General features: G+C 32.0%; 1 protein-coding gene across 2 annotated transcripts; it reads left to right on the top strand.

The window, feature by feature from the left end:
• Nucleotides 1-416: 416 nt before the first annotated feature.
• LOC125878450 (NAC domain-containing protein 7-like) lies at nucleotides 417-4,704 on the top strand. 2 transcript variants are annotated; one of them, XM_049559707.1, is made up of 5 exons: nucleotides 417-594; nucleotides 973-1,063; nucleotides 2,328-2,515; nucleotides 2,901-3,175; nucleotides 4,004-4,704. In XM_049559707.1, exons 3-5 carry the CDS (start codon nucleotides 2,356-2,358, stop codon nucleotides 4,559-4,561), a joined length of 993 nt encoding a protein of 330 aa, XP_049415664.1. In that variant the 5' UTR covers nucleotides 417-594; nucleotides 973-1,063; nucleotides 2,328-2,355; the 3' UTR covers nucleotides 4,562-4,704. The 2 variants fall into 2 exon arrangements, with proteins under 2 accessions (XP_049415664.1, XP_049415662.1); XM_049559705.1 differs by lacking the exon at nucleotides 417-594 and having other exon boundaries at nucleotides 815-1,063; nucleotides 2,901-3,179; nucleotides 4,008-4,704.
• Nucleotides 4,705-14,549: the final 9,845 nt, after the last annotated feature.

Below are 14,549 nucleotides of genomic sequence, written 5' to 3'. Positions count from 1 at the left end.
ATCGTTGGAATACTTATAAGACTTGAATAATTCTCCTTTTTTTGAACTAGTTTTTATTGTATGAATTAGACTATCGATTGAAACGTTTGGAAATACCTCATCCATAAATATGCGCTAAACTATTTATAAGGTCTGGACAACCCTCCTCCATTGACATCGATCCAAACTTCATAATATTTAAATTATGGATCCAAGAAAATGTTAAATATTTGATTAAATGATTATGTCACCAACAACAATTTAATAAGCTAACAAACAAGTTAATAATTAACAAATACATTCTCTTTTTGGTCGGGTGTGTTGTCTTATAATGTATGGATGTTGTTTGCCTCTTTAAGAAGGCCTAGCTAATATATGCCCTCATTTTTCTTGACCTTCATTCTCTATCTCTTTAATCAAACAAAACATACAAAAACACTAAAATCACATTTTTTTTTTCATATACTAAAAAACCATCAACTTAGGTCTCCATCAAAAATTGGTGGGGGTGGTGGTGGTGGAATAATTAACTTGTGTGCTTCACCCTCAGCCACCATTTTTTCTGCCTCCAAATCTTTTTTACAATGATCTTTATCTTCTTCCTCAAGTGATAAGGTGACACAAAAAATATATATGTATATATATACTACTCATAGTTGTTTTCTATAGAAGAAAAAAAAAAGAATGTTTTAATTTGTTACACACTCTAGTTTGCATTTTTTTTGAGCCCCTATGTTTTTCTAGCTCCTCATTTTTTTTCCTCTTAAGGAAGAAATTAATTTCTTCTCTACTTTTCATATATACTTTGGAATCTGATCATAGTTTTTTTTTTTTTTTTGGGTGGAGAGGACCATGAGACAAGTTTTTTATTTTATTTTGTGTGTGAGTTAAAAGAGTTCGATTCCCGAGGAGGAATTGGTAGCTTCTCTTTTTGTCTGCTAGCTTTATAAAGTTGAATGAGAGTTTTATAATTCTATATATCTTTTTACACAGTGGCTTTGATTGATCTGAATATTTTACAAGAGAGAAGCAGATCTGTGGATCAACAACAAACTCTAGAGGATCATTACAATTATCATCAAAGGTTGTCTTGATATAGCTAGCTATCTTCTTCTTCTTTCTTATTTCATTTTTAGATAATTTGATGAAGAAGATCAAGTGTAGTATCTGTTCGTTAATATCTGATATGTGAATCGTCATTGACTTGCAAAATATTAATTCATTTTTTTAACGAGAAAGTCCATCAAGGTAGCTTGCTATCTCGAATTTTATGTGTCATCACCCTAGACAAAGAAAAATATAAGTTAATTGGATGAAGAAAGTGTTTTCAAGGTCTTGCAAAATGTTTTACAAAATTATTTAGAATATTCTTGTTAATTTTCATCATAAATTTATTCACTCTACTTAGATCTTATTTTCTTAAAGGATGAGTATAGACTATGTAACCTTCCTCCTCCTCCTTCCTCTTTTGTGATATCAAATTAAATTTATTTTGAGTGTACTATATGCATTTGTGAGATATTAATTTAGGTGCATGCTTCTTGAGCTTAATTGTTTGATAATTTAATATGTATTATGTTGGCTATATCTAAACAAATTAAAGTAAAAGTATATAATTTTGATTACGCATTATATTATTATACTTTTTATGAGTGGAGGAGACATTATACTTATCGTACTTGTTTCATTCAAGTTTCATGCCTAAGGCTAAAGCAAACTTGAGTAGTATTTTTTTTAGCCATATCTTCAAGTGATTAGGGCTCTCATGCTTTTATCCCCACAAAGTTGACAAAACAAATTCTACACACATTATTTACTTTTAGTGTTTTAATTTGTTTTAACATATATACATGTTTTTTTTCTTAATTTAGGTAATTAATTTCTGAATTATAAATTCTTGCTTATGATTTGAACTAGCTGGTGTTGAATTTGATTTTCTTTTTTATTTATTAGGGTTTTGAATTGAGGTGTTACATAGATTATACAAAAATAGTGTGTATATTCATGTTAAATCATGTCTGATTAGTTATAGCAGGTAACCAGTCTTATTTTCTATATTATTATTAATAGTTTGACAGGTAGTTTAGTTTAGAAAGGAAACATATGATATATATGTTTTCTGAACAATGAAGTGAACTGATGTTTAACATTTTTAATCACTTGTACAGATTAAAAGTATGTGATCACATGTACAATATCAAAAAAAAAAAAAACACTAAAGAAAATTGGTGAAATGTTCTCTAATTTCCTTACATTTGTATGTTCTTGAAACTTATAGTATGTGATATAATTATATATTATAATCTTTTTGTTTTTAATAACTAATGTATTTGATAATTGGAATGCAGGTTTTGATTTTGTGGATCAACAAAAGATATGAATTCTTTTACACATGTTCCTCCAGGTTTTAGATTCCACCCTACGGATGAAGAATTAGTTGATTATTACCTCAGAAAAAAGATTGCTTCAAAAAGAATTGACCTTGATGTCATTAAGGAAATTGATCTTTATAAAATTGAGCCATGGGATCTTCAAGGTACATAGCTTTGATTTATAACATCATTAATTTTCAATGACATATGTTGTAGTATATGTTAATTCTAGATGTGAAAATATACAAAATTTCAATACAACAATGTATCTAGTGTAATTTCACATGTGGGATTTAGGAAGGATTGGATGTAGAGAAGCTATTTCCGATAGAGCCAGGAAAAAAGATGATCTTCTACTAATTAGTACCGTCTATAACGACATCATGTTGTTATAACTAGATGTTGTTAGAGAAAGCATATAATATAACACAACATGTAAAATCTGTTTTCAAAAACAAACTTGATTGTTATAGTGAAATATTGTTATAGATGATGACTGTTATAGAGAGATGTGACTGTACTGATTTTTTGTTTGTTTATATTTTTCAGAATTGTGCAGGATTGGAAGTGAGGAGCAAAATGAATGGTACTTTTTTAGTCATAAAGACAAGAAGTATCCAACAGGGACTAGAACAAATAGAGCTACAAAAGCAGGATTTTGGAAAGCAACTGGAAGAGATAAGGCTATTTATCGTAAGCAATGTTTAGTTGGAATGAGAAAGACATTGGTATTTTATAAAGGTCGAGCACCAAATGGACAAAAATCAGATTATATAATGCATGAGTACAGACTTGAAACCAATGAGAATGCCAATACTATTCAGGCAAGTCTTCTAAACTTAAATAATCTGAATAAATAAGACGAGTTATCTGTTATAGTTGATTGAGCTATGTTGTTATCGTAAGGATTGTAGTTATAATCGATAATTAAGAACTATCTCAAATTAAAACATTCTTTTTCATGTGAAGATTTCTATACCTTGATATATTTTGCTAGAGTAGTTATAGAAATGTGTAGTTATCAATTACAATTGCATAGAAAAAAAAATTTAACTTATCGAAGTCTGATAAACCTAGCTCCTAATTATCTTGATTTGTTGATATATAGTAGACAATTGTTGAGTAAGTTACGTGTTTAGATAGAAGTTCTGGAACGGATTATAACTAGTCAGTACGTTTTATAAAAATGTGTTGATAAACACTTTTTATGTTGAAATAACTGAAATATCCCTAGAGCTTTCTAAAATAAATTGTTTAAAAGCATATATATCACGAAAAGATATTTAGGAATAAAATTGATCAAATCAAAAATATTTATAAGCTGCAAAATCATTAGTTAGGATTGACCAAGCTATTACTTTTGACTGATTGACTTATAAAAGGATGCTTGACCAACTGATTGTGTTCTTAACAAGTGGTTACAAAATAGTTTGACCAGCATATATACAAGTTTAGTCAAATGTTATTTTATTGTTTGCAATTTGATGAGGTTATTACCATATCAATGTTGATACAGAAAATTACTAAGCTCAACATTCTAGATCAACTTAACCTAATAGTACATACATTAATACATCGTTATTTATACCGTCAATGTATAAAACATTATAAATTTTATGTATATCCTAACATTACTCAAATTGAATCAGCAGGAAGAAGGTTGGGCAGTGTGTAGAGTATTCAAGAAAAAACTAGCAACATCAATAAGGAGAGAAGGAGACCAATTATACCAACACGAGTCACTATGTTGGTATAACGATGACCAATTAGTCTCCAATTTCACGCCTAATTTTGACTCTCCACAACGTAACAGTTTTCCAAATCCATATAATGTTACACCTTCATACCATCATCAATTACCCTACAACAATATGCATCAACAGTACCCTCAGAATAATGATGCATTATTTCTTCAACTCCCTCAATTAGAGTCTCCAAAAATCCCTCTACCCTATGGATCAATCAACAACAACTCAATTTACAATAACAACAACAACTATGATCAAGTGACCGATTGGCGAGTACTCGATAAACTTGTTGCATCTCAATTAAGTACTCAACAAGATGGCTGCAATGCTGCTTGCTCTAGTTCCCCAGCATCTGAAAAAATGAACATGCAGCTTCAAAGTGATACTAAGGGACAAGAAATGAGTTCAGAAATTGCCTCATTATCTGCTTCAAGTTCACAATTTGACAATTTATGGAAGTAATATATAATCATAGAAAATATATGATGATGATTGGATTTGATATATGTACTTATAAATTGTTTCAGTTTATGTACATAATAAAACTCAAATATGGTACGTGATGTATTAGAGGTTTAAAAAATTTGTATTCATCTATAAGAATGAATGAAACTAGTATTTAAAGAAAAAAGGACCCAAAAAAAAAAAAACATATAGAGGAGCTCTAATATATGTATATAGTACTATTTCAAGGCTAAGGATCTAACATTTTAGAAACAATTATTTGGATCATTTCTCGATTTGTGCATGCATGATGTCTTATTTATTAATTTGTGATATCTTTCCAATTTATCAATGTTCTGAAGAGACTACATTAAACTACTTATGAATCTCCCTTGAGTGACCTAAATAAATTTTTAAGTAATTAATTAAGTCTGCCTTCTCGATCTCTAATTACAAAATGTTTTTATAAGTTGACTTCCATATTTTTTTAAACTAAAGGTTGAAACTTTTTTTAACAAAAAGAAACCAATTAATTAGACTAAAAAGAAGTTTAAAATTTATTAAACTGATTGCGAAAAAAAACTCGTAGCTAGGAAGCTAGGGGTTAGGCCTATAATACTCATACAATTCAGATTAGGTTCAGCAATAATATAATTGAATTTATCAAATTTAAATTATGTATCCGCCTCTTATCTGCACTTAAGTCTCATAATCACATTTAAATTTTATATCCAAACTCGTAAATCTAAAAATGCAAAACTATTGTAAGTGTCAACTAATTAAAGAGAATCATTTAATTTGACATGTACTAGTATGTGTGCATATGAAATTACCCTTGTGCTAGCTAGTCATATACTATATACAACACAACAGTAAAGTGTACACCAACCTTAATTCTATCTCATAAAGATAGAAAAATTGATTTTTGAGAGAGCTTTTTGAACGTAAATAATAGCCTTCTCATGGAAGATATCAATAAAGTAAATAAATCATAAATGTAATGGAGTTGCAAACGTGATTATTATGCAAAGAATAGCCTTCTCATGGAAGATATCAATAATGCGCGGTTAATTCCACTTTAATAAGAAGCAAAACTGCTTAACACTTCCAAATTACGATAAAGACAATTATTTAAATATACTTTCTAACATTTTTTAAAAATTTATTTGTACATCAGATGATCACACAATTCAATATGTTATCAAAGCAGAAAATATTTTAGACTTATGACATATTATAAAAAGAAATTTACACACCAAGTAAAAGAGTAGTGCACCATTGCTATTGTTTTTAATTACCAGGATCGTGAATTAATAAGAAAGTTTCCAACTGCAAGCATAATTAAAACTAAGTAGTTAAAACAAATCCACTAGATTAACCAAAACCACTCAAACCTTCTTGTTTGCCCTACCTTGAAGTTCAAGAATACCTCATATTAAATAAATAAATTAATACAAATGAATAATGAATCTAAATAACTATATTTAAAACTTAAATTCCCAGTAAGTCATCGCTTCAAGATTCATAATTCAGCTCACCTTAATTTATTTTAGAATATTGAAAGCCATTTTGTTGCTCTGAGGTAGAGGTAAGGCCTAGCCTACACTCCACCCTCCTCAGACCTCAGTGTGTGGGACTACACTGGATATATGTTGTGTCGTGTACGTAGAAGCTCAATACCTAGAGGAGTTTTAATTTGTATATTCTATAGGCTATATATAAGGTGGAAGAAGATGGTAGTTGTATATAAAGTGATATATATGTAGGAGTTTTTATATGTAGACATTCAAATTTTAGTTGGTGTTAAATACTCAAAGAACTTAGCGGATAAGTGAGGGAAAAAAGGACGGAACAATTTGATAACATAATTATGCAATAACAATAAGAAGAAACTAAAAAGTGTTTTTTTTCTTGTTTACTTTTTGAGGCAGTTAATTATTATAGAACTTAGTAGTAATAATCATGGTTTTTTACTTTGATGTGGTTGAAATTGAACTCAAACTTGACAGTCCCTTTCAAGCAATGCTCAATTTTAGAGTAGACATCATTATTGAGCGTGCTTTGTTGCTCTCATAATTAACCATTCTAAAGCACTTCGATAGAGAGAGTTATGGGACACGATGATAAAATTAGCTCATGAAAATATGACTCATGTTTAATTTTAGGGGGGGGGGGGGGTGATGACCCATGTTTGATTAGTAACAACAAAGGCATGTGATAACTAAAACACAAGACACAAATGGTAGCAACATAAATCACAATACATGAAATTTTGCAAAAACTACTATGTCCTTATTTGTTTCAATTTATGTAGTTTGATTCGTCAATATTACGACCTATAGTACTTTTTATGTAGTTTTCAAATATATAAATTTTATTTCAGAAATCTTGAAGATTCCATATCCCAAATTTACGGTCAAACTTAAACTATTTGACTTTCAAAATTCGAATTGTACTATATAAATTGGGGCAGAAGGAATAATATTACTACTGATCCTAAAAGAGAAACATTTACGAGCATGATATACTACCCCAAGCCTAACCCGTTGGAAAGTAAGACAACACTCTCCTACGCCCTAACTACTAACATTCTACCATATATAATTTATGACCTCCAAAATCTTCCTATCTAAAGTCATATACTCGGTGACCTTAGTCCTTTTTTTTCTTTTTTTTTCCTTCTTTCTTGAATGGGTAGGGATGGAAAATAAACTAATTCACCATTTGTTTAGTACTAGAAATTAGAAGGGAATTAAGGAGCCCATGCGCATTCATGCAAGTCATGTGTGAATCTATTATTAGGATTATTTTTGCACTCTCCTTGTGTTGTTTTGAGGACTAAGGAATATTAATAATAAAATTAGCATTGACCCAATTATTAAAATTCCATGTGATGTCCCATCATTGGTCTTCATCTTTTCACACCCTAGATCCCAGACCATCACTGTCCCAATAAAAACAAATTTGGCCCTCATTCTATCTATTGTCTTAATTAATTAAGGATAAAAAACTTAAGTATACAACCTAAGTACCTTAATTACTCCTATATAGCAATACTTTTTTTTTCACTTATATAGCAATAGTTTTATTTCAAAACTAGAATTTATATATTTTTTTTAAAACGTAGAAATAGTCAGCCACGTTTATTTCCTTGATTTTCTTCAATTATTTTACCTTCCCTAATTTACTCAGATTTGTTATATATTCTCTCCATGAAGAAAGGTCTTTAACAAAAATAAAACTCTCTTTCTACTCTGATTTACCATTCAAAGATGGATACCAATAATTTTTCAAATTTTAATACAACACAACGAACGATGGGACGCATCAGGTATTTGAACAACTTACGATTGATTTGGTGTTTTTCTCACAATATGTATTTAGTCGTTGGTTTAAATTCTATGTTATTGTGGTTTAATATAAAATTGATATGCTTTGGAAATAGTCTGGTGCAACGATTGGCTGGATTTATTTTTTTAATAAACAATAAAAATTATTAATCGTTTTTAGTATGTTATTAGGTTTAATTGATAGTGAACATGGTGGATATGATGTGGTTTATTGGTATTTTGTAGTATGTTTTTAGAAACACCATTAATCATCGTTTTTTTTTGTGCAAGTGATGATAGATTATTATGTGATATTGATACTGTAGATAGTTTGGTGTAATAGATATTATTTATTGTGTTTTTATAAACACCATAGGTCATAGCAAATTGTATTACAAAATTTGTTTTGTGTTGTTTAAATACAACGAAATTATGGTATGTTTTTGGTAACTGATTTGGTGAAAATGTAATTGATATGTTGCATTCCTTATATAAACACCATAAATCAATAATTTGTTTTGGTGTGTGATATGTTGTTATTGGTATTTTTTTAGACCTTATACAAAGAACAACTTCAAGTTAGTATTCTGGTACATCTATTTGCGTCTTTAGTTGTCTGAGTTGGTATAGATAACAAATTTTATACCATAATTCTCAAATTACTTATGGTATGTGATTTGGTGTAATTAATATCTTGTAGACCTTGTAGAAACACCAACTGCAAGTTATTATTTTGGTACATCTATTGGTATATTTTAGTGTCTGACTTGGTATAGATGACAAATTGAAGAAATGTTAAATTGACGTTTATACAACGAAATTATGGTATATATTTTGATAACTGGTTTGGTGAAAATGTTTGTCTAGACCACTAATATATGTGTCTTCAACCGTTTTGAATACCAACATGATTAACAATAAATATTTTGGTACATTTATTGGTGTCATAAGTTGCCTGATTTGGTATAGCTAACAAAATTGAAGAATTATTAAATTGGTTATAAAGCTTATTGATTTGTGATGGTAATTTAATTACTTTATGAGCACTATTCTGCTAATTTTGGAAATTGATTAATAATTTGTAATTTTAGAGGAAATTACGTGGATTACAATATTGAAGAAGTGATGTATGATGCAAACACCAAATACGAAGACTTAATTAATACTATATCTTCTCAATTGAGTGTGTACATGACCATTTTTCATTTAGAACTCAAATACGTCGTGAGTGGTCCATCCATCAGTGAAGATTCATAAAGTTATGGGTGTCCAAGTTTATTTAGATCAAAAGAGATGCAATTCTGATTTCTTTTCAAAGTATCTCTTATGTGTAACATGTGTGGATAGCACTATGGAAGCCATTGAGTACCAAACTGGGATATTCCATCGTATGTTTTTGTAATGACCCTAAAGGTCATTTTTGGAAATTTTCATAAAATGACCGTTTTACCCCTCCCGATAATTTCCCCGAGTCCTAATTGTTGTATTTTCGAAGTTGGTTTGAAGGAAAATTGATGAAAAGTTGAGTTTTTAAGAGTTAAAGTTTGGTTAAAAGTGCTACTTTGAGTCATTTGGAGTTTTGAGACTCGAATCGGATTTTCGTTGATTCCAGCGGTTTTAGAATGTCGAAACAGGTCTATGAGAATTTACGGAGTCGAATTTGGAGTTAAAACGAAGATTTGAGGTCCTAAGTTGCTAAAATTGTGAAATTTTGATCAAGAGTTGACTTTGGTCAACAAACGAGGTTTCGGTGCTCGAAATGGAATTCCGAGGGCACCGTTGGATTCAGGGGGTGATTCTAAGTCTAGAATGAGTCTTGGTTGAATTTTTAGAGGCCCCGAGTGCGTTTTGAGTTTTTGAGCCTAAAGTTAGTTTCTTGACGCCTTATCGGATACCGGGTCAAGGAGACCTCGAATTCAAATTCCGACGCTTTCATTGAGTCCGAAATGTCATTTTCAAGCTAGTAGCATATTTGGTTTGTGTTCGGGAAGTGCCAAATGAGTTTTGGGTGAGCTTTTAAGCTTCTTGGATGCTTTGACACTATTTCAGCAAATTGTGGCAACTAAAGGGTTCATTATTAGTTTTAAAGGTCGAAAAATTATTCCGAAGGTTCTGAAATTTTGAGCATGAATTATAGGACTTATCTGCAAATTTTGGTGCATTTTCGCTAACCCGAGATTGGACTTTTATCGCAAATAAGAAATAATTGTTTACCGAGTAGAAATGATATTTGACTGGGCAAACGAGCATGAAATTGAGCTCCGATTGAACGAGCAGGTCCGTATCATTATTTAAGACATTTACAAAAAAGAATCGGGTCATTTCACTATCGTATGAGGAAATTACGGCCTTTTTAGTGAAAGATTAACTGCTGTTTTTCTGGTGCATAACAGCCATGTACTGTTATAAAAATCTCAGACTGTGTTCATTTGGTATTTTGAGCATATCGGGAGTTCTAGAGATCGGAATGGAGTGATTCTTACGGGTTTCTTCTTGAATTAATATGAGGGTTAGTATTCAATCTTCAATTCGACATTTTCTCATAATTTCTTTATCTGGTTTTTTTTCCTATCCGTAAATCTCTTGGGAAAAATTGGGGTTTTATCGATTTGGACTCCCTTTTTGATGAAAAAGGTATATTTACGATCCTTATGTTATGGGTAAACTGATTTTAACATAAAATTATTGATTCATCGATTATTTTCATCATATTAACCGCGTACAATTTGGACTTTCCCGGTAAAGTTAAAGTTTGATAAATTGAGAATTTCAAGGTCGATCTTAACTCCGTTTTTGATGAAATTTCATATTTGAACTTATCTAAGCATGGGTAAGATGTTTTTCAAGAGATATTTCATTTTCGAGTCGGGGTTTCGGATCCGAATATTTTAGGCTTCTTCAAGAACGTGGATTTTCCTTCAAATTGAGTTTGTGAATTGATTTCAACTCCGTTTTCAAATTGGTTTTCACCATTAGCTTCCAAATACTTTAAGGATCATTTTACATCAAAAATTTCCAGATTTGGGTATCGTTTTCCGGTATGAGACTTTTGGACCGTTTTGCCCTTTTTCCCTAAATTTCTTGATTTTGGTGTCATTGGACTCGAATTGTGATTGTGAATAATTGTTTGAATAGATTATCGTGATCCGGATTATACTCGGAAAGGAAAGGCTCAAGTCAAGTAACTTTTGGAGTTCGTTTTAAGGCAAGTGGCTTCCAAACTTTGTAAAACTCTTAGACTACGCATGACTACTTTCCTAATTGTGTTGGGGAGTAATGGGGATTGAGGATGGGTTTTATTTGTTGATTGAAATTGTTGTAAATGAAAGATGGGGAATAAAACGAGCTAAATGTGTTATATGTGACTTGAATTTGTTGAATAAGTCATGTGATAACTGATATTGAGGGGATAGAAGAGCATGAGTAGGCTATGATTGATACAGACATTGATGTTGAGACAGATGATGTGTAATACTATGATGTGGTCGTGATATGGTTGTGATTGAGACAGGTGATGTGTAATACTATGATGTGGTCGTGATATGGTTGTGATTGAGACAGGTGATGTGTAATACTATGATGTGGTCGTGATATGGTTGTGATTGAGACAGGTGATGTGTAATACTATGATGTGGTCGTGATATGGTTGTGATTGAGACAGATGATGTGTAATACTATGATGTGGTCGTGATATGGTTGTGATTGAGACAGATGATGTGTAATACTATGATGTGGTCGTGATATGGTTGTGATTGAGACAGATGATGTGTAATACTATGATGTGGTCGTGATATGGTTGTGATTGAGACAGATGATGTGTAATACTATGATGTGGTCGTGATATGGTTGTGATTGAGACAGATGATGTGTAATACTATGATGTGGTCGTGATATGGTTGTGATTGAGACAGATGATGTGTAATACTATGATGTGGTCGTGATATGATTGTGATTGAGACAGATGATGTGTAATACTATGATGTGGTCGTGATATGGTTGTGATTGAGACAGATGATGTGTAATACTATGATGTGGTCGTGATATGGTTGTGATTGAGACAGATGATGTGTAATACTATGATGTGGTCGTGATATGGTTGTGATTGAGACAGATGATGTGTAATACTATGATGTGGTCGTGATATGGTTGTGATTGAGACAGATGATGTGTAATACTATGATGTGGTCGTGATATGGTTGTGATTGAGACAGATGATGTGTAATACTATGATGTGGTCGTGATATGGTTGTGATTGAGACAGATGATGTGTAATACTATGATGTGGTCGTGATATGGTTGTGATTGAGACAGATGATGTGTAATACTATGATGTGGTCGTGATATGGTTGTGATTGAGACAGATGATGTGTAATACTATGATGTGGTCGTGATATGGTTGTGATTGAGACAGATGATGTGTAATACTATGATGTGGTCGTGATATGGTTGTGATTGAGACAGATGATGTGTAATACTATGATGTGGTCGTGATATGGTTGTGATTGAGACAGATGATGTGTAATACTATGATGTGGTCGTGATATGGTTGTGATTGAGACAGATGATGTGTAATACTATGATGTGGTCGTGATATGGTTGTGATTGAGACAGATGATGTGTAATACTATGATGTGGTCGTGATATGGTTGTGATTGAGACAGATGATGTGTAATACTATGATGTGGTCGTGATATGGTTGTGATTGAGACAGATGATGTGTAATACTATGATGTGGTCGTGATATGGTTGTGATTGAGACAGATGATGTGTAATACTATGATGTGGTCGTGATATGGTTGTGATTGAGACAGATGATGTGTAATACTATGATGTGATCGTGATATGATTGTGATTGATGACATGTGCATATTCATTATTCATCCCATGTGTGAACTATCTGTTGCATGAGTTCTGAGACACTGATATGAGGATGGATGGATATGAGACACAGTTGAGACTAGCTCCGGCTAGAGATATATGAGATGGACTAGCTCCGGCTAGCGATTTGGATGCCGATGGGATCTGGTTCCGGCGGTGATACATGGTCCATGTGTGGCCCCCATGGGTTCTGATTTGAGTATTCAGCGCGGACTGATTACGTCAACAGATGTGTATCGTAGGACAGACATGCATCACGACTACATGACATCATTATTGCATTTTGCATCGCATTTGCCTTATCTTTGTCTGTGATGTGTGGATTGTATCGGTTTACCCTTCTTATGTGGAATTTGATCTACTTGCTCTTATTTGTTGATCTGAGGTTGATGAGGATATACTGTTGGTTCTGGCTGTTGAATATGATCTGTTTAGTATAGGTTGGTTGGTTTGCTGCTAGATTGAAGTTTCGGTGGTTCGGTTGGGATTGAAAGGAGTTGTTTGTAGCTGCTAGTTTTGCTTAGTTTAGAGTTACTTGCGAGTACCTGTGGTTTTCGGTACTCACCCTTGCTTCTACACAATTGTGTAGGTTGACAGCTCTCTCTCAGATTCGGCTTAGTAGTTTCTTTAGCAGATTGAGCTTCGGGACATACTCGAGAGGTAGCGGTTCATTCCAGACGTGCCCTTGAGTTATCTTTACTTTCAGTTTTGTTCTATTCGAGAACTATACTCTGAGACTTGTATATTTTTATTCGAATTCTGTATTTAGAGGTTTGTACATGTGACAACCAAATTCTGGGTAGTGTTGAGTCTTAATTAAAGTCTTCCGCTTATTTATTATCTTTTATTCTCGTATTTCTACTTCTCTATCGTTGTGGTTGGGTTAGGCTGACGTGTCCGGTGGGAAATGGACACGTGCCATCACATCCGGATTTAGGGTGTGACAGTTTTGAAAGTGGTAATGTAACCACCAATTGCAAGAAAGCAACCAGGCAGATCACCAAATAATAATCGTAAGAAGGGATTCAATTAAGGAAGATGCAAGAGAAGTAAAGTCACTTGTAGTAAATGTGGTACACCCAAGCATAACAAGAAGACTTTCAAGCTTAACAGTAGTGTGTTGTTTTTATTTTATTTTTACTTAAAACATTATGTAGTTGAAACTTTTAGTTTTATGTTGGTAGGATGAATCGTATTATTGGTGTATGGAATGATATAAACATTCATGTTTGCGAGTTTTTGATATTAACTTATCTTTTTATGCGCAAATCTATTTGCATAAATGGTTATGAAATAATTGTAAATTTTAACAATCTATGATTTCTATAATATTGGTGTAGTATTCAAAATTATTATCTATAATATGATATTGGTGTAATTATCATTGTAAGGTTGGTGTGTAATTCTAACCTTACGATATATACTATCAAAATTGCGAAATTCTAATGCATACTGCATTACTCTTGCTACCTTCCATATGGATGTTAGTACATATCATTATCAATCATTTTGGTCAATACAATATTGTTAACTTGCTTTGTGGCATTTGCTTGTTGAGTCCTTTTTGAGAGATGAAAGTCGATTGTATCATCTTTTACAGGTCAAAATACATTTAGAAGGTCATATACGGTAGAAACTGCTCTCTAATAGAAAAGGAAGTAGCTCCAGTTGAGGAACGATCAGCTGCCCAAAGGTGGATTGGATTTAGAGTACAATACGGTTGAAAGAAATTGAATCAAAGATTTTAATTGATTTACGATTTGTATTCTTTGAAGTATCTTAATCTTTCTTACGTAAAC

The sequence above is a fragment of the Solanum stenotomum genome, chromosome 10, assembly GCF_019186545.1.
Source record: "Solanum stenotomum isolate F172 chromosome 10, ASM1918654v1, whole genome shotgun sequence".
NCBI classification, from domain to species: Eukaryota; Viridiplantae; Streptophyta; class Magnoliopsida; order Solanales; family Solanaceae; genus Solanum; species Solanum stenotomum.
Note: the sequence above shows the minus strand (reverse complement) of the source record. Positions and strands in the feature narration are given on the sequence as shown.

Coding starts and splice junctions, on each gene's coding strand:
- LOC125878450 (XM_049559707.1), top strand. CDS start 2,356: ATGAATTCTTTTACACATGTTCCTCCAGGTTTTAGATTCCACCCTACG. Junction 2,516..2,900: donor TGAGCCATGGGATCTTCAAG/GTACATAGCTTT, acceptor TATATTTTTCAG/AATTGTGCAGGATTGGAAGT. Junction 3,176..4,003: donor AGAATGCCAATACTATTCAG/GCAAGTCTTCTA, acceptor TTGAATCAGCAG/GAAGAAGGTTGGGCAGTGTG.